This window comes from Monodon monoceros, unplaced genomic scaffold, assembly GCF_005190385.1.
Source record: "Monodon monoceros isolate NGI ecotype Baffin Bay Population unplaced genomic scaffold, NGI_Narwhal_1 Super_Scaffold_21, whole genome shotgun sequence".
Lineage (NCBI taxonomy): Eukaryota > Metazoa > Chordata > Mammalia > Artiodactyla > Monodontidae > Monodon > Monodon monoceros.
In genome coordinates, this window is record NW_021703778.1 from 152,553,894 (window position 1) to 152,581,842 (window position 27,949).

Below are 27,949 nucleotides of genomic sequence, written 5' to 3' on the forward strand. Positions count from 1 at the left end.
GAGGACACGGGAAGGGGGAATGGTAAGCTGGGACGAAGTGAGAGAGTGGCATGGACATATATACACTACTAAATGTAAAATAGATAGCTAGTGGGAAGCAGCCGCATAGCACAGGGAGATCAGCTGGGTGCTTTGTGACCACATAGAGGGGTGGGATAGGGAGGGTGGGAGGGAGGTAGACGCAAGAGGGAAGAGATATGGGGATATATGTATATGTATAACTGGTTCACTTTATTATAAAGCAGAAACTAACACACCATCGTAAAGCAATTGTACTCCAATAAAAATGTTTAAAAAAATAAAAAAAAAGAAGACTTCAAAAGGTTACTTTCAAGCTGGGATTTCAAGGGTGAATAGGATTTCAAATGTATAAATATAGGAGGATGTTGGGAAGGGCATTCCAGACTGAAACATAAACATGAGCAAAGTCTCAGGAATGTGAACCACCATTAAGAAAAGGAACCAGAATGCGTAATGCATAGGCTTACAGGACCGGAAGGAGGGAAGGAATGTGCTGGTTATTCTCCAGAGGCATTCTCCAACCTTTTCTGCCCTGCAGAGGCTGACCCCTAGGGGCTGCATCACCCACACTCTGTTGCCTTCTGGATTCCAGTTGGTTTAGCAATGAGGGTGGGTGGGCACTGGCTTGAGATCAAAGTGCAGCTCTCCAGCTCCCTCCCTGTCTCCTGGCTGTTCTGGCAGTGGTAGGTCTATGGTTACAGCTCCTGACTTACCCATCTCTCTTCTTTGGCTCCAAGTTCTCTCCAGGGTCTATTATCACCTCACCCCTGCTTTCCCTGTCCATTCAGCCGAGGGGTAGTAATAGCTTTGCTGTGGCTAACTCCTGCGTTAGTGTTTCATCATCCCTGTTGGGTTCCCTCAACCCCACGCATCACTCTGTAGATAGTTTGATCATTAAATTCTCCTCAGTTAAACCCTTTTAGTGGGCCATCTGTTTCCCGGCAGCATCTTCACTGATTCAAGCCGACTGAAGCCAGACCATGGAAAGCCTTGCATGCCAGACTGTAAAGTTTAACCTCTATTCAGTAGACAGTGGAGAATATCAAGGCTCTTAGCATAGCGTTGTGTGGATTGTGCACTGCACAACCAAATGTGGAGGCCCTCCCTCTTAAGAAAGGGGGTGACATGGTTAAGAAGAACACAAAGGAGGAAGCTGGTCTGGGAGATATTTCTAGGAGAGAATCAACATGACGATACTATCAGTAGTTCAGATTATCATAGGCACTCTATGATACTAAGACTGGCAAGAGTGGCTGTCAGTTTTAAATAGAAATTGTCACAGCTACTTAAGTCTGAGCTAAATAGCTCATATCCTCCCCAATGACCAGAGTTCATCTTTTGCATCAACCTCTGCCCATTCACTGCAGGATCCTCCAGCACTTCTGACTTAGAAACCAGTTGTAGCTGAAGGTTCTTTAGCAGGTATTTTTCCACGTCATTATTTTCTGATGTTAGTCTGCGGTGGTGCTGGGAACCAGATAACCAAGTATAAGGAAGATTAGACATTTCCTTCAGGATGTGAAACCCAGGTCCTCTGACAAGTGAGACCTTATAGCAGTGCTCCCCAAACTTGTTTGCATCATGGCACGCTGAGAATATCATCATATTGCATGCACACCACCTAAATGGATGAGGCTGCCCTTGGCCAGAGGTGACCAAGATAGAGGCTCTGGCTGCCCCCAACCTCGGCCAGCTTCCCCAAGGGTTAAGCAGTTCAACATTGAGTCACATGTGCCACACACTCAAGGCGTATTAGTTGTGAAGTTCTGCTTTAGAGCTCCAACTCCTTCTGCACAAGAGTCTTTTCCTCTTGGAGCTCTCTCAGGAATCATCATTGACCTCAGGCAGGGTCTGGTCCCCTTTAACATTTGCTCTAATCACAGACATATGACCCCTCCCTTGATTCTCTGAAGCACCGTCAGGGCCATAGCTAGCCCGTATTGAACTCCTATACAAATTAGAAAAAGGTGCCCTTGCTCTGGATGGACACTGCCTAGCACCAAGATGTGACAGCAGGAATGTTTAAATAAGGTTTTATTAAAAATTCATGGGATTATAAAAAGGAAGTGGCATCACTCAATAATCAGCCTTAGTTGGGCTTGGGGCTCACTGAAAGGCTGCCTCCTTACTTTGCTGGGCACCTTTCTACTCTCCCGCAAGTCACTCTATCTTTGTGACCCTTCCAGCTGGGAAACTGACTGTCCAGACCTATTGGCTGGCTCTTCCCTAAGCAGCTTAACCTTCCTTGAAAGCCATACTTGTATATCAAATACCGTGATATATTTCCAACCCCGTGTTGTACTGAGCTTTAGCAACTATCTTGATGATACCCAAGATCTCAGGGAAGTTTGGCCAGTTCTACCATCTTCTCTCTTGAAGCTTTTACTCCTACTTCTGCTTCTGGGCCACCTAGTAACGAGGCTAATCCCATTAATCTAACAGCATGATCCACTAACCATAATGTATAGTATCAACTCCTTGATCAAAATCAATCCTCCGCCCTCCAAGGTTGGCAATAGAGGAGACTAGGAGCAGAAGAAAAAAAACTGAAGCTTTAAAGTACCCTTTCTTTATGGAAGGTCTCACGGCTTGGCCAATTTAAAACTGGGCTTGATTATATTAGGGAATTGACAGACAATTTTAGTTTTTACTTTGGGTAGAATAAGCACAGGAGAGTCTCTCATGAGTCAAATACACATGAGTAAAATACACACTGGGATCAATAGGTCCAGTAACTAGTTATGTGCTGTATTTGTGTACATCTAATGTCCTAGGTAAGTCCTGTTGCTGGACACATAGGCTCTTCAATAATAGCCCAAAACAGATCTGGCAGACTCAGCCTCAGAGTGAAAACGTGGCAAGGGATGAACTTTTTTCCAAATGTGGGGAAGGTTAACATGACCTAAAACCAAAGCTCCTCTGTTCCTTGCCAGATGTGAATGACCTTTTTGTGACAAATAAAAAAAGAGAACCCTAATGAAATATACCTGCACCACTAGGTGTGCTTACTGCAGACACTTACTCAGCAAGTCCATTAGGTCAGTGGATGAGGTCAAGGACTTGCCAAACTGGGGTCACTGTCAACTAATGGAACAAAAAGAGAAGGAAAAGAGAAGGAGGAAGAAAGCTAAGCAGTTTTGAGCTGAGACAGGAGTCACAGCCTCCTACATAGAGCTGCTTGAAAATACGTCTTTCTCCCCCTTTCTCTTGCTAGAGAATTAGGAGCCTCTCAATGTGTTCACAGTTGACTGGTGTCACACAGCAAATCCTCACCTTGATGGCATTCTTCCTCTGCAGGCTGCTCAGCTGGAGTACAAGGAAGGCACCTCTCCTCAGCTGTCCCCCAGTGTGACTGACACGTCTCCTGTGCCACTCACCCTTGGATGTCATTCTCTTGGCCAGCATATTATAACAACTAATTGCTCTGCTAGTGATTCAAAGAGGAGAATACAAAACCACTGCTGGACAACTTGGTTCTTCTTTTTACCTTTTTGCCTTGGTCTGTAATATCGGCCACAATTAAGGCACATCCATGTTAGCATGGCCCCAACAGTATTAGAAAACACCAAATTAAAGAGTTTTACTGCATTCTATGAGACCCTTTGGCACCTTATTGTTTTAGTTAAAACTCTCCAAGATTGCTTGTCCCATCTGATAATGATGGCTGAATTGGGGAATGGTGGCTCGCACCACTCTACTTCACCTCGCCACCACTGTAAACTATTCAGGTTGTTTGAAAAAAGCTTCCTTTCTCAAAAAAGGTGGTGCATTTTGATTGGCCTCAGTCAATCTGAGGCCAAGTTACCTTGTGACCAGTCATGGGGCAGGAATTGTTTTAAGGAAAGAATCACAGAAGATAAGAAGCTTCTTGTAGCTTAATAACTTACATTTGGCAGGTTGAACATTAGACTTTCACAGGACGATCTCTCCCTAAACTTCCCACAAGAATCAGACTGTATTCCTTGGGTGAAGCCAAACCCAGTGACTTGGGCCCCTTTGACACAGCGCTCTTTTCTCCTGTCTGCATGCTGAACTCCTTTGCCCAACTGTGGTCAGATCCAAAGCAACACCATTCTACCAAGTGCTATCACCATTGATGAAAGTAGGTAGACTTGAGGAGTTGCCCTACTTCTGCTTTGCTGGATAGTGTCCCTCTTCTAGAAAATTTCACAAAGGTGAAGCTCCAAGTTCATAGGTGAAGAGCCGAGTGCTGCCCAGCATAGACGTGCACTCCCCAGGCTACATGAAGGAGCATCCAGTGTTTGTCAATCATTAAGCCTCTGTGAAACATGTTATATTTTTAAAGACAAAACTTTTTAAATACAAAGTTAAGATGATACCTACTTACAGGTAAATTAAATTTATAAGACAAAATGTAGACAAAGTTCTTCAACTAAAGTAATGCAACATCTGTACTCAACTCTTCATAAGCAGCAAGCTGCATATTTAAAAAATAATGAGTTGTTCAAACAAATAAATGAAATTGTGTTTAGGCATCAGGGCCCATGCTAGTGGCTATCAGGAAATAAAAGAATGTAATTAACTTGGAAAAACTTTCAATGATAAATAAACAAATGTGATCACTATATATTTTAATCATCCTTGTTACCTTTTGCATACTTGCAAAACAAAGTCATGATTAGCTATCTTATGGCAAACACCCAGGTCATATACTCAACTAAACCCATCTTCCCTACATCTTGGGCACACACCTACAAACACATCGCCCAGCCATGCTTGCGGTTATTGAGGTCTGGCCAATGGAATATAAACAGGGGTAAGAGTGTCACATTCAGGTCCATAAAACCTCCCACACAATCCTCCTGTGTTCTCTGTCTTCTGTCTCTGCCAGACAGAAGCAAAGGATCCCAGGGAGATGGAGAGAGTATCTGAAATCCCAGGGAAAGGTAAACTTATTAGATGGAAGGAGCCTATGTCCCTGAATTACTGTGTGGAGCAGAGCCTTCCCTACCAACCTGGAGTGCACTGTGACACGCAGGAAAAACAAACCTTTACTGAGTTAAGCCACTGGAAACTTGGAGTTAAAGAAACATTACATAAGTTCACTTTCTTTGACTAAATCACATTCTTACACTGTATTCTTACCCCTTTATTTCAGAAATTGAGCAATGGTAGACAACATACCTTTATCTTTTCCATAGTTAGAACATACTTGAACTCTTTGCCAATGTTACTTGAATTCCTTCCATGTCAAACCTATTTGACAGCACAGATAAATAATACAGAATTATGTAGTCATCTTTTATGCAGTCCTTTAGACAATCATGCTAATCCATGATGCTAAATTTAGAATTAAAATGCATTGAATCCAAATGTAAATAGTTGGGAGAAAATTTTTAAATAGTGTTATATTCCTTCTTTAATAATAATCCCATAATGGCCATTTCATGGAAAAGTAAATATTTTCCTCATGTTATATACATTACTGTCAACAAATATCCCTGAATTACACAGGAAATCATTGTCATTGCCCGATGTATACAAAAGGAAATTTCAAAAAACTTTTTTCTTAAAAGGAATGATTTTGACATTTTTTGACACCTGTATTGATGCTACATGACTAATAAAACCGTGAGAATTGCTTAGACTAAATCAAGGAACAGTTTGTGTTCAGAATGAACACAGGTCAAAATGCTTAAGAGACAGGAATGTAGTCTTCACCTGTATGGATCTCTACCAAAAAAAGGTAAAATATAAAAAATGGAGTAACCAAAATGTACATTTTCTGAGTAGAGTTAACTTAGGCTTGGAGACTAATAATAGTGGCATCGACAAAACGTATTTTTGATGCCACCATTTTATCTTTGAATTTTTGTTACATATTTATATGTCAGGAATGTTTATTGGGACATCACCTCTGAGGAGAGACAACTGAATTGAGATAAAAGCTAGAAACTGTCCTGATTTATATAAAGAAACTCCATTGCCTGTAATTCATGGAGTAATTGATTTTGTTATAATGACATTTGTTTCACTTTCTTTTAAAACTTCCCACACTAATTTTTTTCTTACAGTTAATGTTCAGGTTTATCCATGCTTACCAATTTCTTTGTTCTCCATTCCTTCTTTCACCCCCGTTCTGGTTCCCATAATCTTTTCTCCTGAAATTCATTATTTATCAATACTAATTCTTTCAGCCTGGGCCTTATAAATAATTTACACTTTCCAGTTTTATCTAAAATTATTTTTATTTTCATCCTCACTCAAATAGTAGTTTTAACTTGTTATAGGCTTCTAGGTTGAATTGGTCCACTTTAGCACTCTGAGTACACTAACTAGGTCATTGCTCTTGCTTTTGATGAGTAATCTATCTTAGTGGGTAAGTAGCTGGTCTCTAAGTTCAGCCTGTGTCCAGGTGTGGCTCCACCATTCACTTGCTGTGTGACTTGGGGGGAAAATACACAATCTTTCTGTGGCTTAGTTTCCCTATCTGTAAAATGGGGGGGAATCTAAAGCATACTGCATTGGGTTATTGAAAGATTCATGCATGACCAGTGTCTGTAACATAAAAAGCAATTTGGTATCTTTTTTTATTTATCTTGCTCAGGACTAGATGTAAATGTAGATTCTATAGCTGTGCTTGAGTTCTCATGGGATTCTTTCTGTTTCACCAGAGCCCTGGGCATATGCATGCTTCCTTGAAAGGCACTACAGTGCAGAGACTAAAAGCACTGATTCTAAAGACTACCTGGGTTTCAATCTTCATGTGACGCTTGTAATACCACTGAACTTCTGGCATATTGTTTAAAAAAAAAAAAACATTCTCTGTGACTCAGTTTTCCTGTCTGAAGTCCCTCTTCAGTGAAGGGGGATTAGAAAACTCCACCAAAAAAATGACAATAAAAGCTAACACCTATAACACATGACATGTGCCCTGCACTGTTCTAAATATTTTACTATATTAACTCATTTAATCTTCATAACAACCTTACAAGGTAGGTATTATTATTAATTTCATTTTACAGAAAGGAAAACAGTCATGGAGAGGTTTTTGTTTGCTTGTTTTTTACACGATGTCTAAGGTTCAATGGATTTTCTTTCCTTTCTTTCACACTCAGTTCTGTACACAATTTTTTTTCTTCTTTTGTACCAAAAAGGCTTGGAGGAGTGGTTAGGGCAAGGGACGAGGAGTAGGGATCGCAGCTCACACTAGCACTGTCTGCTGTGTTGCCAGAATCCAAAGCCTGCAACTGAATTTTGAACACTCTCTTCAGTCAAAGCCATTGCTAGAAAAGGCTCTTTTTGCGACACCATAAGTTCTTCTCTAATTCTATTTGAGAATGTGCTTTAATTTTCTAAAATCTTATTGACAACATGTGGCCTTTTCCACAGCACATCACTCCTAGGAGCCAAAAGTTCTTATCTGTAGGATACGAGCAAAGCAGGTAAGACGTCACCTCTGAAACCCCAGCCTCTTTCCAAAAATCTCCTGTCTTAATTATTAAACAAAAATAATCTTCCTAGACTCACTAGAATCATTTTATACAATGGAAGAAATAATAGTACAATATAGTCATCAAAAATAGTTTGCTTGGAAGTTCAAAGAAATAAGTCAAACTGCAGGCTTTTCTGATAGAACCAATTTTTTCTTTGCCTAGTGTGTATAGGAAGAAACAAAGAAAATATTGGGAAGAAAAACAATGTCGATAAAATTTAACTATCCAGAATTTAAACTAGTGTAATTTAAATATTGGTCATGAAACTTGCTGTGATTTTCTAAACCATTTACCTGGCAGCTGCAAAACTACAGTATATAAGCACTAGCTGTGAAACTAGTCCATGGTTCCCCTAAGTTCTCCCATCTGAAGCCCCTGATGACAAAATTTCATGGCCACAGAGGTGGGGTGGGAGGGAGTCTCTGTAGGTGAAAAAGGCCCTCCACTGAGGAACATCAACGAGATCAGGGCTCAAACCTGGGACCTGCTGCTTACTCTCTTGTATGTCATTAATGGCCCTCAAGGAACGACCTAAGCGTCAGCCAGACAGCTGATTTTACCCCAATTCTCCTGTCTTGTAGGTCACCATTTCTTTAATATTTAAATTAAAAGGTGTAAACTCCCATTCAAACACAGGAGAAAGCAGCATGCTGACTCCCACCCTAAATAGTCTGGAGACACCCAGGAGTATATGTTTCTCCTGTGGACCTTCTGCTCTGATTTTCTTGATCCACTGTATCTTCAATCCCACTCACATCTTGTCTCCTGGAGTTTTGTCTTCCCTTCACCCTCAACTAGCCCAACTCAAAAGGCATCCCCTCTTCCTTTGATTCCCCAAAGCCACCATGATGATAAGCCTTTTGAATGAATCAGACCATTTTTTGAAGGCTTAAGAGTCAAAGGGATTTGTGGTGATGAGGGTGGGGAATGCCTCCCATTACAGAATCATAACCGCATATGCCTTCATTTTGAACTTTAGACACTGCTGTTCTTAAAAGCCCCTCAAGGGCTTCCCTGGTGGCACAGTGGTAGAGAGTCCGCCTGCCGATGCAGGGGACACGGGTTCGTGCCCCGTTCCGGGAAGATTCCACATGCCGCGGAGCGGCTGGGCCCGTGAGCCATGGCCGCTGAGCCTGCGCGTCTGGAGCCTGTGCTCCGCAACGGGAGAGGCCACAACAGTGAGAGGCCTGCGTACCGCAGAAAAGAAAAAAAAAAAAGCCCCTCAACTATCCTCGATTATAGAAACTTATCCTGGGCTGTTTTCCTCCTTGGGGACGTCCCTCCACGTGATGCAGGACCAGCCCTCTTCACTTCTCTTCCTTCTTTTCCAACCAGCCTTCAAGTTCTCACGATCTCTTGGCATTTTTCACACACAGCAGTTTTTCTCTGTACTCCTTACCTCAAACCTTCTGAAGCCTACTTTTTAACGTCATTAAGGTGCTTCAAAAATAAAGGGCCATCTATTTTTCCCCATTTCCTAGCTCCAACCCCAAACACAGCAGAAGCTGTGACATCGGGCTCTGTAGGATCACATTCCTAGAAGTGGCTCCCTTACTCTTCAGTGTCTTTACAGAGAAGGAACCAATATAAAGACTCATTCTTCCCATTATATGAATTATGCCACCTCCTCCTGTTATCTCCCTTAAGAAGAACCAAAGACAATTCATTTTTTGTTTTAAATAGTAATGTTTCCCTTCCCACTACAGGAAGTAATATCTGTTCTCCAATGGAAATGAGGATGACATATGTGGATAAGCATATGCAAACTGCCAGGCCTGTATTAAGTATGGAGACATTGTGGTTGCTCTGATTTTGACTGGTATTATTTCCTCTCCTTTTGGGAATAGTGATCTTTTAAAAAAATAAATCATTTTATCATGCTATCCTCTGCTTTAAACTCTCCAATAGACTCTCATTGCACTCAGATATAATCTAGGGCCTACAGGCCCTACGTTCTAGCCCTTTCATACTTCTCTAACCTCATCACCCTTCAATCCCCTTCTTGTTTATGCTGTCACACTCCAGACATACTGGTCTTCCTTCACGGCTTGCATTCAAGACATACGTGTTGAGCATCTACTGTGCACCAGGTAATGTTTTAGACACTTGAGGTACATCAGTGAACAAAACAGAAAACACTTCCTCACACAAAATATACTGTAGCTGCTATTTCCTCTTCCTAGTATGTTTACCCCAGAGTTTCGCAAAGTCCGGCTTCTCTTCATCCTTTAAGTCTTGGCTCAAACATTACCTCCTCCAAGGACACTTACCCAACCACACTTTCTGGAGTAGTACCCACTCCCCTGGCCACTATGTATTTCATCATCTTTCTTTGATCGCAGTTGTACTTACTACTTTTCAATATTATCTTGTCCATTTATTTATTTAATTTTTAAATTTTACTTATTAATCATCTATCTTTCCCAGTTAGAAGGTAAGCTCCATGAAGGCAGGGACTTAGTCTGTTATGTTCCTCATTAAATCCTTTGCACACATGACAGTGCCTGTCATGTTGTAAACACTCAATAAACTGGATACACTGAATGAGTGAATAATGGATGAATGAATGAATGAAAGAAATTACATCTGCTTTTGCTTGAAGTCATTTTCCTTGCTCCGTGTGGTCCTTGTTGTCAAGAATGGTGTGTCCCCTGCCATCCCTGGGTAAACGTGGACATGTGACCAATTTGGGTCAATTATGGACTTGCATTCTTTGGATACAGTGATTAGTCCAAGGATTGGGCACAGGGTCCCAACCAGGCCAATCAGTATAGTTCTCCAGGTTTTTCAAAATAGGAAGTTAAGAGGGGTATCCCTTTCTTCTCAGCTCACAAGCTTTAAGGATCTATATATAGGGCTACTGGTGGCCACCATCTTCCTTTGACATAGAGTCTGTCCAGGGTAGACCAGAATGAGATGAAAATTTAAGGTGAAACTGGACAAAGAGATGGAGCTAGAGAGAATGCCTTGATAACATTAGTTAAGCCTCTGTTACCAGTCTTGCTTAAAAAGCCTAGTATCTCAATTCTGTGAGTCACTAAGTTTCTATTTTTTACTTAAGCCAGTTTAGAGTTGGGTTTTTGTACTGTGTGATTGAAAGAGTCCTGACTATGAGTTGGTGCTTACACAGTAATTTCTAAGGCCTCCGCTTCTGTTTTCCAAATGACAATAAAGCACCACCAAGCAACAGCGATGGCATTTGCCCCTATCGTCCTAGAGGGCTATTTAAAACCTGAGCTTGAGAGAGGGCTGCTACAAGTCTACTCCCCTGCTTCAGAGAAGCTGCATACTGCTTGAGAGGTCACACTAGTTTTTCCCTTCCTCTTACTACTCAGTAAGCAACAAGGAGCAAGGTTTATGTTAAGTGGAGGGTGACTTTGTCTCCTACCCCATACTTCCCCTGAAGAGCATCCTTTGCCCCAGGTCTGGCCATCAATAGCACTGGGAATGGCTGTGATCCTCTCTCCATTTTCCCCCAACCCCACTCCCTTTTCCTAATGGCCAGAGCCCAGATGAGAGGCAAACCAAGATCCTATGCCTAAACACAGAGTGGTGGCTGACTTATTCATTCTACTTCTCTATGAAAGGACAAAAGCAATGACATCAATGGGTTGATTGTGCTTGGGTGGTTGTAAAACAATACCTTTCCTGCCAAGGCCAGAGCCTGCAATTCACACTGGCTTTAAATCTCATCAGAAAACCCAACGCAAAAGGCAGCAAAAATCAAACAGAGGCAAGGCCCTTATCCCACTATGCTTAGCACCTGACAGGGCCACTTGACTTTTCAGTCTAATTCTCCTTAAACATATTTATAACCTAGCAGGGATCTGTTCCTTTCCTTGAAATCTCCCAGCTTGAGAACAGCATCTCCCTCCACAGGGCTCTCACCTCTCCCTATCTGTTCCTTTAAGTGCTACAATTAAAGAGTTCATCAGAAACAAAGGCATCCTCACATTCCTACTCATGAACTTTCTTTCAGTTGCCAAGACCTAGAGGCAAGAAAACACTGTACTGAAGGAGCTTCTAGGGTCTACCACATTCTCTAAACCACATGGCGAAAAGAGAAGACATAGAACCATATTTGCCCTGACATGTGACAAGGGGAGAAGTATACTATTTCTTGGATATACTCTGTACAGAGACCAATATATGTACAGTATGTACAGTATTTAATATTAATAATACTAATAGCTAACTGTAGTGGGTGGAATGGTGGCCCCCAGAAAGATATGTCCATGTCCTGGAACCCCTAAATATGACTTTATTTGGAAAAGGAGTTTTTGTAGATGTAATTAAGTTAAGGATCTCCAGATGAGATTATCCTGGTTTACCCAAGGGAGCCTTAAATCCAGTGACAAGTGTCTTTATAGAGTAAAGCAGAGAGATTAGACACACAGAGGAAAAGGCCATGTGAAAATGAGACAGAGACTGGAATGATGCAGCTCTAAATCAAGAAAAGCCTGGGCTACCAGAAGCTGAAGTGGCAAGGAAGGATTCTCCCCCTAGAGTCTTCAGAGGGAACACAGTCCTGCTGACACGTGACTCTGAACTTCTGACTTCCAGAACTGAGAATAAATTTCTGTTATTTTAAGCCATCCAGTTGGTTGTAAGTTGTTATGGCAGCCCTAGAAACGGAATGCACTGGCCCACATTGTACTTACCCTGTGCCTACACCTGTGCTAGGTGCTTTGCCTTCATTTTCTCCTTTATTCACGGCAAATCCTCCTTACATGGGAGGTATTGTTCTTCCCCCTAAACAATGCCTTGCCCAAAGGTTTTAAGTGCCTTGCCCCAAAGTCCCCTGAGGAAAGGTGGAGCCTTAACTCAAATTCAGATCTACCTAACTCTGAAGCCCATGCCCTTTCCACCATGCCTCTATTTCTGTATTTAATAAAGTGTTTGTTTTCAAATTATTAAAGAATAGGGTCTGATCCCGATGCCGTTTCTAGAATATTTGACACCCAGAGCACTTCATTTTTTAACACCTCCTCCTCTCATATATGACACAATTATTTTCAGTAATAGTCATGAAATGAAATGAGAGTATTTCATTTACAGACTAAAATTTGCATTAACCAAACAAAAGGATTGCACTTCAGAGTTTATACTGTTTTATATTTAAGCAGAATAAAATTCCCAGTGGTCACAAGGAAGGACACAATTAAATACCTAAACTTTGTTTCTTCCCTTACAATTATTGTGCTCCAACTGTTTCTTCCTAATCTACTGTTTAAAGACAGAAATATACACTACCACAAGAGTTGGACGCATGAGCTTAGCCTTAAATGAGTGTGAAGAATTCTGAACCCAGGGGAATTGATTCTTGAAACCAACGAATATGACTGTACCCCAAGTGTCGGGGTCTGATTGTATAACTGGCAGTTGTCCAAATTAACGTCCACACTGATTATGTTTGTTAAAAAATATGTATACTTTTAAAAATTGTGGTTAAAAACATAAAATTTAACCATCTTAATTAACCATTTTTAAGCATACAGTTCAGTAAAGTATATTCACATCGTTGTGCAACTAATCTCCAGAACTTTTTCATCTTGCAAAAATGAAACTTTCTACCCATTAAATAACTCCTTATTTGCCCCTCCCCAAAGCCTCTGGCAACCACCATTCTACTTTATGTTATTATGAATCAGACTACTTTAGATACCTTCTATCAGTGGAATCATATGGTATTTGTATTTTTGTAATTGTCTTATTTCACTCATGTGAAATGTAGAAAAATGGCTTTTAAAAGATATGTAATGCAAATGAAGCTAACAAATATTTTATTATTAAAACTCAACACTAACTGCTGTATTTAGGCCAGTTAGAACTTACACTAAAAAATTATTTCTTGCAGGGAGTGGTAATAATAAAAGCATGCCGAATTTAATCAGCTTTATTATTACGTCTAAATTCTCTGCAAACAGTTTGCCCCCTCCTTGCCTGTTCCTGGGACAGATTGCCCCCTGCCTTGGGGATACCATTGCTGCAAAATGTGCCTAGGAGGGCCACGTGGGACAGCTTTCCCCGGAGGCAGGCCAGGCCGGGCAACAAGAGTTGCTGCCCACGCTCAGGTACTTAAATTAAAAACTGAAAGTGGGGCTTTTCAGTGACCACAGGGCATCAGCCTCTGGGTTTCTATATTCCTGCTGCGCCCTACGATGAAACCTTCAAAAGCTGTAGGAACCACTTTGATTGCATTAGGGAGCTTACTTGGGAATAAACCTCCAGAAGAGAAGTGGTATGAGCTCAGTGTAGACAACCCTCCCTTCAGGTAAACAAAAACTTTTTTTCCTGAAAGCACGTTCTTTTCCTTTAACTCATTTAACCTAATCCTATTAGTAGAGGGGGAAAAGTCATAACTAACCACTTTGCTGATCCTCAAGTGAGCACAGAACCACTCTCCAGAGTGGCTTTGTCACTGTGGCCCCAGGTGCTGTATTTATTTCTCTCCCTGTCTTTTCAGTGTCCTTTTAGAGTGGTGAATGCAAACGGTGAAGAGTCAACGAGTGTTCCCAGAATGCCTCCTCTGAACAAAAACAGGAGACCAGGCTGCTGTAAGGCTGCAGCCTCTTGTCCACAGGTTTAGCTAAGGTGAAAACCATTTGTTCCTGCAAACTGAGGAGATGGAGAGACCTCACTCACCCTTGAGCTACAATCTTGGCCTCACTCTGCAACAAGCCTAAGCTTCACTATCATCATTTCACTATGTGATCTTAGTCAAATTACTTGACCCCATAAAAATAACCACCCTCAGGGCTATTGTGAGAATTAAAAGAGCAGCCAAAGCTTGTGGCACTCAAGAAAGATTCACTCCTAGTCTCTTTCCTTCATCGAAACCTCTATTCCCAAACTTTTCTTTCTGCTCCACTAAGAGCTGTGTCTATAAAACCTTTCAGTGCGCTTCTCCTGTCATCTTTGATGCCCTTCTTATTTGGGAACAAGAACTCCCCACATAAGGTCCCTTGACTGTGGGAGGTAAAACCCTAGGGGGAGGCTCCAGAATATATAGGACATGTCAAAAAGAGGGTTTAATAAAGAACATTAAAATAACATTAAGTACCCATCACACACAAACTCCTTATAACGTAGAACATATAAACTAAAAAGTGCCATCTCAGGATAGGGCACAGGGTCCTGATGTATGTTTATACCAAGAAAAGAGAGGAAGTTTTAGAGTGGGGGGCCTGGTGCAGGCAGACTTGTGCTAGAACAGGTTTAGGGAGATGTCGATGACTATGGAACCTCTGTGCTCCTTGTTTCCTACAAATGGGCCTCCAGTGGCCTCATCCAGGCAAGCCCCAGCCTCCAGAGAGCAGTGATGCTAGCGATGAGGCATCTTGACCTGACTCTGCCGACCCTCCTGACCACTCACTCTACCAAGACTGTATTGGGTTGGAGTTTGGGTCTAGCTATCACGGTGCATGTAGTAAGTATTCAATAAATAATGACAAAGCTACAAATAAGGAGCTAAAATTTAACTGAAACTCTTTTATGCTCAAGTATAATCAGCCAGCCAACCAAAATTGTAACTGTTAAACAGTAAATAATGTTAACAATAATAATGTAAATACATTGCTGTTTTGTGTATCCAGTGAAGGTTATAGGATATTGAATGCCTAATGGGAGGAAAGGGTTAATATAAGGCAGAAGACTCCCTGCAAGGGAAGGAAGGTGATTCTTAAGACATGCCTCTGTTTCCAGTTTTGCTGAATCAAACCTTGTTACCCCAGCTTACCAAGAGACAAATGTGGAAGTGTTTGAACACTGGGATAGATGTATAACTGAACAGGAACCTTGCTGCTGAACCATGCAAAGGACACTGCTTTGCATGATTAAGAAAGCTTTTCATGCTAACTCATAGTTCAGTGTGGCTCATTCCCAAGTGAACTGAGCTACACTGTCAGGGCTCTTGGTTGTGAACAATAAAAACAAAATCTGATTAATTTAAGCAGGAAAAGAATTGATTAGAAGAATAGAGTAGTTTGCAGAATCAACAGGAAGGCTGAAAAACCAGGCTCAGTGAGCAATCAAGCAAAGGAGGCAAAGCCACAGCCCTGCCCCAGCAAAAGTGTGCTTAGGAGGCTGCCACAGATACCCTTGCCCCAGACAGTCACTGTCACACCACTGGATCTAAACATATATAGGACCTCTGCCTGGTCCTGAAACTTTGTTTCAAGCCCTCAAGATTCAAAGTCCTCTGATTTTAAAACTTACTACAAAGCTACAGTGATTAAAACAACGTGGCACTAATATAAAAGCAAACACATAGACTAAAGGAATTGAGAGCCTAGAAATAAACCCTCACAAATATAGCCAAATTATTTTGACTAGGGTGCCAAGACCATTCAATGGGGAAAGGACAGTCTTTTCACAAATGGTGCTGAGAAAACTTGATATCCACGTGCAAAAGAATGAAATTGGACCTGTATCTAACACCAAATGCAAAAATTAACTCAAAATGAATTAAATACCTAAATCTAAGGCCTAAAACTATATAGAAGAAAACATGGCAAAAGCTTCACAACACTGGATTTGGAAATGATTTCTTGGATATGACACCAAAGGCACAGGCAACAAAATTTTAAAAATAGATAAACTGGACTTCATGAAAATTAAAAAATTTTGTGTACCAAAAAACAATATCAACAGAGTAAAAAGTCAATGCACAGAATAGGAGAAAATATTTGCAAATCACATATCTGATAAGAGATTAATATCTAGAATATATAGAGAACTCCTAAAACTCAACAACAGAAAACAAAAACCACCCACTCAGAAATGGGCAAAGGACTTGAATAGACATTTTTCCAAAGAAGATATACAGATGGCCAATAAGCACATGAAGCTCAACATCACTAATCACTGGGGAAATATAAATCAAAATTATGAGATACTACTTCACACCCATGAGGATAACTACTATGAAACTAACCTGGGTGGAATTCTTCATTTTCCTGTCTGTACTTGCTCTGCCCAGCTTTTCCAAGCTACCCTATGGCATCCATAGTGTGGAAGATCTGTCAACACTGCAGAAAAGTCAGTGTGCCTTTTTCAAAATGAAGAAAACAGATCCTTGACTTTCTTCATAATAACCAGCACAGCACTTTTATTTACTCACTCATTCATTTAACAAATATGTACTTTTAACGTCTGGCACAGAGTTCAGTCCTGGAAATATGGTTGACATATTCACAGCCCTAATGGAATGTATAGTCCAGTGACCCAATCTTCAGCCCCTAAGGAATGCCATAGAATACTCTTCTCTTGAGGCTTTTAATAAATGCTCACATTCTCATCAATTTGATGGCCTCCAAAGTCTATGCCTAAGAAAACAAAAATGGCCCAGATAACCCCTCAAGTTACCCTTATCCTATGGGATGTGTAAAATTTTCAGATTTTGAGCTTTTTCATATTTTAGAGCTCTCATAAAGAGATGATTATTGAGGAATGGGAATTATGCCTTTAAACCAAGCGCCCTTAAAACAACAAAACAGCCAGCTGTACCCTGTTTCTCTAATTACAATCAGGAGTATTTCACACAAGGAGGTACGAGACTAAGCCCACAGAGACACTCTGGTGGTCCCCAGGTATTCCCTCCCACCCCATAGTCTGCCTTCTTGTAGAATACAATTGACTTTTTCTTTTTTAACATCTTTATTGGAGTATAATTGCTTTACAATGTTGCGCTAGTTTCTGCTGTATAACAAAGTGAATCAGCTATATGTATACGTATATCCACATATCCCCTCCTTCTTGCATCTCCCTTCCATCCTCCCTATCACACCCCTCTAGGTGGTCACAAAGCACAGAGCTGATCTCCCTGTGCTATGCAGCTGCTTCCCACTAGCCATCTATTTTACATTCGGTAGTGTATATATGTCAATGCTACTCTCTCACTTTGTCCCAGCTTACCCTTCCCCCTCCCCATGTCCTCAAGTCCATTCTCTAGGTCTGCATCTTTATTCCTCTCCTGCCCCTAGGTTCATTAGAACCTTTTTTTTTTTTTAGATTCCATATGTATGTGTTAGCATACAGTATTTGTTTTTCTCTTTCTGACTTACTTCACTCTGTAGATGGACCTAGAGTCTGTCATACAATTACCTTTTATTTTGAAAAGGCAACAAGGTTTATAGCAGCTTCTCACAGATAAGTCCCGGAGAAAACAGAACGGTCTAGAAGGGTAACTTGACCTCAAATTGAATGGGATATTTTCACAAATCATTTTGCATCTGTTCTTAAAACCAACATGTGACAGGCTGTCACATGGGACCAGAGATTCATTGCCAAAAACACAAGCAGTTAGTACAAACACGTAAAGTAGGCCAGGTGTAAGAAGAGGAGAATTGCCATCCTTTTGTCTCAACTGTACATTAAAAAGCCACCATTGTATACTATTAAAACAAGTTCGAGGAAACTTGGCCATGGGACATCACTGCCTGTAGGTTGCATGCCTCAAGGAATCTACCTAGGTATCAGGAGACCTTCTGGCTATACCTTTTATTAGTTGCACAATGTTGGTTAATTTGCATTACTTTTTTGGGGGTTTAAAGTCCTCAACTGTAGAGTATGAAGATCAAACCAAAAGAAACTTAAGGCCCTTTTGCTAATATAATGAAATATTTTCAGGGAATTTCCTGGCAGTCCAGTGGTTAGGACTCAGTGCTTTCACTGCTGGGGCCCAGGTTTGATCCCTGGTCAAGGAACTAAGATCCTGCAAGCTGTACCACATGGCCAAAAAAAATTCAGACCTAATATGTGCCCTACACTTTACATACACTATATCTTACAAAAAAGGATGCAAGATAACCATTATAATAATGGTTTTACTATAGATTTTATAGATGAGGGATCTGAGGCTCAGAGAGAGTAGTACACCTGGCACTCAACCCCAGGTCAGCCTGGTTCCAAAGTCTGAGCTGTTTCACCCTATAGTATTTTCCACTGTGTGTCTAGGAGCTATGCTCATAGGCCCCTATGAGTATAGAGAAACAAGAGTTTCCCAAGGGAAACACAGTCTCAAAACCTAGGCCTAAAACAAGCCAGCAAATCATCACGGAAAAATGCAGAAAATTGTACACAATTAAAAGGCAGAGAGGTGAGAAGAAATAAAGAAAAAGAATGGTAAACAGAAAATACAAAATCAGTATTTATGATAACAGTAAATGGAATAAACTACCTACTAAAATGCTTAGTTACAAGAAGTCATGAAGGGGCTTCCCTGGTGGTGCAGTGGTTAAGAATCCGCCTGCCAATGCAGGGGACACGGGTCCATGCCCTGGCCTGGGAAGATCCCACATGCCATGGAGCAACTAAGCCTGTGCGCCACAACTACTGAGCCTGCGAGCCACAAGTACTGAAGCCCGCGTACCTAGAGTCCGTGCTCTGCAATAAGAGAAGCCACTGCAATGAGAAGCCCGCACACTGCAACAAAGAGTAGCCTCCACTCGCCGCAACTAGAGGAAGCCTACGCACAGCAACGAAGACCCAACAAAGCCAAAAATAAATAAATAAAACAAATAAATGTATTTGAAAAGAATCTGCCTGCCAATGCAGGGGACATGGGTTCAAGCCCCAGTCTGGGAAGATCCCACATGCTGCACAGCAACTAAGCCCATGCACCACAACTACTGAGCCTGTGCTCTAGAACCCGTGTGCCACAACTACTGAGCCTGTGTGCCATAATTACTGAAGCCCGCGTGCCTAGAGCCCGTGCTCTGCAACAGAGAAGCCACTGCAATGAGAAGTCCACGCACCACAATGAAGAGTAGGCCCCGCTCGCTGCAACTAGAGAAAGCCCGTGCGCAGCAACAAAAACCCAATGCAGCCCAAAATAAATAAATTTATTAAAAAAAAAAAAAAAGAAGTCATGAAGGATGCTGTTTCTTTCCATCTTCTGCTCTGCCTCCCTGTATCATCTTTATCTTAAGCTCAGTTCTCAAGGTCATAGGATGGCTGCTAATGCAATTGGAGCTAATGCCTCCTCACCCAAATCTGACAGGAGCGAGTCTGAGCATTTCAAGCAAGAATCCTGAATCCCTGAATCAATGACCATGGCCAGGAAAGAATGGCTTAAGCTAACCAGGACCTCATCTTTATTAAAATACTATCCTCTTTGACTTGTAAAACACCAACCTCTCCCCTTTCTTCCTACTTAACTGGACTTGCTTCCTCATTGTCCCTTACTGACTCCCAGGACCAGCTTCGAAGGTATGTGACAAGTGCACACAAAGGGCTCCACTGTCACCATCTTGAAATTCTTAATACGTTTTGAACAACGGGCCTCGCATTTTCATTTTGTATTAGGTTCTACAAATTACGCAGCCATTCCTGTTAACTAATCCTTTTCCCAATCTGTCTTGGGAGTGCCTTTAGGGTTGGTCCTGGACCCCTCTCTTTTTACATTCTTGCTTAGGTGAATCATTTCTATGGCTTTAAATCCTCTCAATATGATAATAAATACCAATGGTCTTATTCAGCTCAGACATCCCCGCTGAGCTCCATCTGCTTATATCTTGCCTTCTTGATACTTCAACCTTAATGTCTAATGGGCACCACAAACTTAATATATCAAATATGGATCTTTTTATTTCTCCCCCAAATATCTGTCCTCTCCCATGCTTACTACACTTGAGCCTCTTAGATAACTTTTGTACCTTGTAGACACCATCCCCCTGTCCTGACTTGAAACACTTGTGTTTCTTGTTCCCTCTGTCCACCAGAAAGCTGTTACCATTTTGCACTCCTGCAAGCAATGCATCATAAGGTCCATTTATCCACACCCTGACCATGACAGGGTATTTTTTTCTGGTCATTGGGTAGATGGAAAAATGATTTATTATTATTGTCTTATTTTGTATTCCTTCAATTATTAAAAGGGTCAATTAATTGACATCTGCCTTTCTTCTTAGATGAATTGACTTGTTATATATATGTATTTTCCCTAATGGAGTATTCTATTAATTTTTAAGAGTCCATTACATTAAAAATATCAATTGTCTTCATAAAAAGTGAGTTAGAGCAAACCTGGGATGAGGAAGGACAAATCAAGAAATGTCAATGTAAGACAAAGCATGGTAGAAGCAAAAGGAATGTTCTTGACAATGGGAATATAAAGATCTAAAGGGAGAATGTTGCAGGCATAGGGGGAAATCAGGTGTAAATGCCTTGCTTAAGAACTGAACTTTGTGTTACTAGGTGGGTCCCCCTATGTAGTTGCCACCTGTGCATCCAAACTGTGACTCACTTCCACGTGAACATATATTAAGAAATGGGCTTTAGTGAGACAAATCTACAAAGTCAGGGTCAGCAAGAGAAGAACGAGCAGGGGCCCACATCCTGTCACAGAGAGGTAGGCCAAGGCCAGGGGCTCTGACAGACACAGTTGAGATCCAGTTGAGGGAAGCTGCCCCAGGTTCTCCCTTCATAGGAAAGGCCAAGTGTAACCTTTGTCAGACTAGTTGATGCCAGTCTGGTTTTGGGATGACTCAGACTAGGTACCAGTGAAAAAAAGAAGGGAATCAGGAAAAACTTGTGGGTTTTGTTTTGAGCACCTGGTAGGCAGTAGAGCTATTTCCTAATATTGGTGAAGACTAGGTTAGATGATACTGAGCTTCAAATCCCAGTGACTGGGAGAACAGTAGTCACTGATACACACAAGGTTTGGGAGTGGGGAAATAGAAATTGGAATGAATTCCATTTCTGTCACATTGTGTTTAAGAAAGCAGGCTATTCCAGAAGTGATCAGGAGGTAACTGGTATCATTTCAACTCAACAACCTTCAGAAAGGTGAAGTTTGAAGATAAGATCCAGAACATTCTTGATTCAAGAACACAGAATTCATTTCCAATGTGAAGACCACAATTATAAGTAAGCTTCTAGAACTATCTCCATTGGCAAGCTCAATGCTCTCTATAATTGCTAGTTTTTAGTCCTCTGATCTCTCACTTTAATCTGCAGAAGCATCAACCCAGACGGTAAATGTGTTTCTATTATGACAGGAAGATAAGGAAAATTCAAAGTAACGTAGCCAGTCTAAGATCTTTTCTGTGACCATTATGCCTTACTAAAACATATGAATATATACACATGTGCCAAGGACTGTGCTAAATGCAATGTATGCATCATGTCATTATCTTATCTTCACAACAACTCTATGAGGTAGTAGGTTTGGTAACATGCTGAACCTCACACTGCTGTCAATCCAATCCACACTGGGATTAGAACCCAGACAATCCAACCTCACTGCTTTTAAAGGCAGCAACCATCTTAACTCATCTCTGGCTCAACCAATAATACTGATCATAATTCCTGGCCTATGGGAGATCACCAGAAAGAGTTGAATGAGTGAGTTAATACGTGCTCTGTGCTCGATTCCCTTTCAAACTAAGAAAATTTGTATTTCAGAACAGAAACAAAAGTAATCGATTATTTATATATGCATCTTCTTCCTTGGCTGGGAAGTAGGAGCATTGACACGAAGGTCATTTGCCTCCAGAAATAGGATTGCCAACAATCCCTAGGAGAGGGGTTCAGGTCAGACTCAAGAGTGATGTAATCATAGTTTCAATGTCTTTCAATAACAATAATACTTCATTATCATTTTCTCCATAAATGAAATGAGCAGAATCCACTGATATTTAGGAAAATCATGCAATTTTTAAAATGTTGTATTGCTACTACAGTTTTAGCTTTGGGAAAATTCAACCTATTTTAGACATATAGTTCAAGAAATGTGTACTTTAGGGAAAAAAGGCTTAAAGCCTTCTGGTGTGTTTCATTATTCCTATCCATACCCATCATTCCCTTTTCTTCCCTCAGGCACTTTCTGCTACAGACAGATGCACTGCTTCACTAACTCAGCCTCCCAGGCTTAATTTGCTTGGCTGTATCCACATCTTTCACTGCCCCTCCTTAAATGACCACATCCTCTTTTGCTATTTTTGACCATTTAAAAACATTTTTTCCACTCCACAGGTCATTTTAAATTATATAATTATGAAATTAAGTAAATAACTGGGATATCTGAGTGCTTACCATGTACTACAAAAATCTTTACATGTATTATCTGTAACCCTCAAAACCGTATTGTTGTCATTTTACATATGGAGAAACTGAGGCCAAAAAGGTTAAGATCATCAATGTAGGAGCTTGAATTAAACTGCAAAAATACAAGATTTGCTGGCAATAAACAAAATATCTTTATTATGATTGTTTTAATGGTTAAAATTTGCATGTTTCCTAGATAAAGTAGTCCGTAACAGGATTAAAAAATTACAAAAAAGCAAGCTTCTTAATGATTCATTTGAATTAACTATAAATTAAAATACTTGCTAATTATTTAATACCTTCTAAAATAACACAAAATATATTCAATATGTAATACAAGCCTTAATAATCTGATTCTCCTTTTATGCAATTATTTACAAACTCTGAACTAAAAGAAAAACATATGGCTAAATGGTGGAATTAAAGAACAAGTATGTTCTCAAATAATTTTATCCTAAGTAATCTATTCTTTGGAGTAGAAATACTTAATACAGTATGTTAATTATAATCAATTTTAGCTACACTTTGTTGGTGCGAATTTAGCCCAATTTAAATTCCTGTGTGCCTAGAAATCACAACTATTCTCTTTAAAAGCTACTAAGAATTTATAACACAGTTTAATATTCAGACTGATATCCCACCCTACTTATTTTAAAGGTACAGAATTTAATGATACCTTCTTTTGATAAATGGAACTTACTAACAATGTAAAGCATTTTCCTTTCTAAACTGTATAGTTTTATTCAGTTACCTATATAACAATGTTATAAACTAGTAAGCAAAGCAAGCAGCATTACTTTTTTTAAATAACATCTTTAATTAAAGTTTTTGCAAAGGTAAAATATTAAACTTAAAATAGGTCTTAGTACATCAAAATACTAAGTTCTCTAATTGTATTCCAAGATGGTCTTTAAAACATAATATCCCATATATCACAGAAGAGCAACCTTGATCTGCAATTGTACAGAATGAATTTTACAAACATAATAAATATATTTACGCCCTTACACATAACAGTATGTACAACAGCAGTTGACAATAGTAGCTCAGAACAGCAAAAAGGATTAGCCCCTCCCCCCAATTGTAGCCCTGATACATACTGGATGATTTAAGGAAACTTGAAATAGTAGCTACTAACTCAATGTAGTTCTTCCCTTAAGAGAGAAGAAAAAAACAAGTTTATCTTGTTCCTCAAAATAAACAAAAATATCAAGTTTGGTGTGCTCTTCCTTAAACCATAAAAAAATGACAAAAAACAGACTAAGGCAGGCTTAAAAAGGGAATACAAACTTCAGAATAATTTCCATAGCATAATAGATTAAAATGCAAAACTATTTAAAACAAACCCATGAGGAGATATATAAAGTAACTGTTTTTTAACCAATGAATTCAAAATCTGAAATAGCTGATTCAGACAGATAGGTGGGAAATAGACATATGAAATAAAATGAAAATGTACAAAGATGGATCAATAAAATATTACATTGCACAAAAGCTCAAAAAAGTTCAAGATGAAATAATCTGAAAATATAGGAATTTTCTCAAGTGGAAGAAAAAGCTAAGTTATAAAGGGGACTCCCAAGAAAATTATGTCTGATTTCCTATACAAGGTGTATTTATCTTCTGAAAAGAATGGTGACGTTATTGCTATAAGATAATCAAAAATTACTCTTAGAAGGAGATAACCCTCTTCATTCCTCCATAAAAGCCAGAAAAAAACCAAATCCTTGATTTTCATATAGCAAAAGAAAATCTTTATACAAAAGCTATTATATTTTTATGTTCTTGCTGTCTAAGCCAGTCTATTACAGTATGCTCTTCAAGAACACATTTTAATCACTATACACACTGCTCAAATCTTGATGTATCCCTAAAAGAATAACATCAAGGTGGCTTTGATTTTAAGAGAGGCAACAATATAAACGTGGTATTATGATGGCATTTAATAGAAAGAAATGTGAACATTTAAAAAAATATAAAAGCCCAATATAAAGATCCCCCTCATATAACAGACATTTTACTCTAGAAACTAACTGCACATTAAAGAGTTGTTTCAGCCAAATGTGGCGCTCCACAGAATTTAAATGTGCTCTCAGCCATTCAAATGGTCTGATTATCCAAACGACCACCAAAAAAGAGTACATACACTGAAAGGCACGCATTTCCACACTTTTATCTAGTACTTTTGCGTAAATTTCCTTAGCACTGCTGATTGTTTTTTAATAAAAGGTGCCATCACCATCTGTGCAAATCTAAACAAATCCTTTTCTGAAACCTTTACTTATTTCATAATACTAAGTCTGAACTATTTTCCCTCTTTGAATAAACATGTTATTTTCATTTCAAAATTCTGAAAGTGGGAATCCTTGCCTTTTCAAAGGAATGACAGAACCTAATGAAACGATTTGTTAAATAAAATGTTAAAAGCATGATTAAGAATTCAAGTACAATAAAAGATAAGCAAGTGGCATTCTTATAGCAAGCCACTATAATAAAACTAAAACATGCTATTTGATTAAAAAGGAACACGATGCAGTAATATATAAGAGCACAATTTGGTATGCAGTGTTGTTTGGACCAGCTTTCAGAATATTCACAGGTAAAAGAAAAGCACTTGCCAAGTATGTCATAATTAATATGCAATATACACAGGTGCAAATATAAATGGCTATTTCCTGCTTCAAAATAACCCTAATGAGTCACTCTGAAAGCAGTGGTTGTTCATGTTTGAGTATAAAAACAGGCCAGTATACAATTCTATTATGAATATGAATGTTTTCGTCTACATAGCCCAAAATATAAGCTGAATATCATACAGTAATCCAAGGTTCAGTAGCATAAGAACTACTAGATAGCGAAAGGGTTTTAATCAACACGGCAGCAATGCTAAACTTTTATAGGTAGTTCAGGTCATTGACTTCTTCACTGGGTAAATATAAACCTACTAGCAACTATACTCAAGGGCAAACAAACAACAGGACTTCTGTGATTTTACCCCCTCTCCCTTCTCTCCTCCCAGTCTCATTAATTAAAAAAACAAACAAACCTGTGTGTGCTTTGAGCATAGTGGGGTAAACAAATAAACCTCCAGAAAACTAAATTAATATAGTAAAAATTAAAACCGTATCACCAGTTATGGCATCTAAATAAAACCTAACTACTAGCATGCTAGAAACCACATTTATACCAAAGTTCAGAACATAAGTTAAAGGGACCAAGGTGGTATGTGGGGTGGGAAGCAGGCAAAAAAAAAAGAAAAAGAAAAAAGATTAGCCTTTTCAAGAAAGTTTAAAGATTTGTGTTAAAAAAGGAAAAACAATATATAATACCTCACAGTTTTTCTTTGCAATGTACTTTAAAGTGTTTCTATGTTACTTCTGGAAACACAAAGACAAATAAAAGGAAGACAAAAATGGAAGACTTAAAAAAAAATCAATATACAAGTAAGTTAAACACATGTGAATTTTGTCAAAATAAACCATGAAAAGAATTAGGTGTAAGAACAAAGGTGAATACACAAGTTCCTACAGTTCTCCCAAGCAACTCGTTCACACTGAACATAGCACTGCCACATTGTTCTTTATAGCCCCTTACAGAATACAGAGCTATGCATTCTTAATATCATATAACATTTCTATTATTTTTAATATACAAGTCAAATTTCTATGCTTTCTTCCCGATGTGCAAACTGGAGCCCATGTCTATATTATCAATGGCCTGGAAGGGCCACCAAATGAAAGAGAGGTAAATATATACTTAGTGGCCCACCCTCCTCTAACCCCAAAATTTCTCCCTCAAATTACAAAGTTGCATTTTAAAAGTGTGTTCACTTAGAATCATTTTAAAATTCTTTACTAGTAAACACAAAAAAACTTTTATAATTACTAAATTGTTTAATAAAATTCCAGGTCCTCACCACCTGCCCAATGCTTCAATCAATGCACAGAATGTTATCTAAATGTTTGTTTAGCTTAAAGACTAAACACATATATAAGCATATACTCTTCAGCCCAACAGGAAAAAAAATCTATCTATTCATATGTATATAATTTCAGCTAGATGGTACCTTTGTGCAATAACACTGTATTCCTGAGGAGCCACTGGGGTTTCTTTTTAAGGTGGGGGGGCTAAAAGAAACAAATACAATTTTTCTGTTAGGAAATTGAAGTTATTTTAATTCTGCTCAACTCAGATGAGACCCAAGTCTTTAAACTACATTTAATGAGTCTCAAAACCTAATTAAAATAAATACCCATTCCTGGGTAAATTTTGTCTCCAAACTGTGATCACTGTTTACTTCCTTTAACTCTTAAATAGATGTTCCATAAAGCAGGGAAGGAAGAGGTATATATTACTGAAGGAGAACAGCAAGTAAAAATATTTAAGACCTATTATGAGAGTTCTAAATTGTTTCCTTATACAAGTGAATTAAAATTCAACACATATTCTTACCCTTTTGTAAAAAGCTCACACGCAATTTTTACCAAATATAACCATGTACAATAAGCAGTTTCGGTTCAATCTATCAAAAGGGAAGTTTCTTCAGTTCATTCCAACAAGTATCTTCTGATTAAACTCAAGTTGGAGGAAGGAATATAAACCAAGCTTTACATGCTAATTACCAGTGGCAGGTACCTGTATTTAAAATCGACAATTACGGTTTTCTTACACAAAATCCCAACCCTCGCCACCCCAACAACCCCAGGTGCTACAGTTCCATGGCTTGCCAGTTAGAAGTAGTGTCTGTGTTGTCAAGGTCTCTTTGTTCCAGTAGCTCCGCTTCTACTGCACTTCTCTGACATGCAGAAGTTAAGTTTTGGTTGGTATACGTCCCAAGTTTCAAACTGTCCACTTTAAATTTTTTTTTTAAGTTTCTTTTGTTTTATTTATAAAAGAAAAGAACCAACTCTTCACCATTCTGCATCTCCAATGGCTTTGGAAAATATATAATCTCTTCCATTAAGATTCATAATGCCATCCTTGAGATGAAATTTCCATTTGTTTTTACTTCTGTGTATCTAAATAAATAAGTAAAAAATGTATGAGATAAAATAAAAAGAGAAAACAAACAACCACAGAAAAACCATTCACACATCAAACTTGTATATTACTGCAATTGCAAACTGGTTTCTTTTTTAATTGAGATATAACTGACATGTAACGTATTAGTTTCAGGTGTACAAAGACCATAAAGAGTTACAAATTTTTTTCCTGTGACAAGAACTTTTAAGATCTACTCTTTTTGTAACTTTCAAATATACAATGTTATCAACTGTAGTCACCATGCTGTACTATATCCTCCTGATTACTTATTTTATAACTTAAACTTTGTATCTTTGACCACCTTCACCCATTTCACCTACCTCCAAACCCTCATCTCTGGCAATCACCAGTCTGTTCTCTGTATCTATAAGTTCACTTTT

General features: G+C 39.2%; 1 protein-coding gene across 2 annotated transcripts in view; it reads right to left on the reverse strand.

Moving 5' to 3' along the window:
- Window positions 1-22,969: 22,969 nt before the first annotated feature.
- Window positions 22,970-27,949, reverse strand: part of GTF2A1 (general transcription factor IIA subunit 1) — a 54,212-nt gene continuing 49,232 nt past the window's right edge. For both annotated transcript variants that reach the window (XM_029238563.1, XM_029238562.1), the window contains exon 9: window positions 22,970-27,544. In XM_029238563.1, coding sequence (XP_029094396.1) covers window positions 27,437-27,544 — 108 coding nt within the window. In that variant the 3' untranslated portion in view covers window positions 22,970-27,436. The remainder of the gene's footprint in view (window positions 27,545-27,949) is intronic.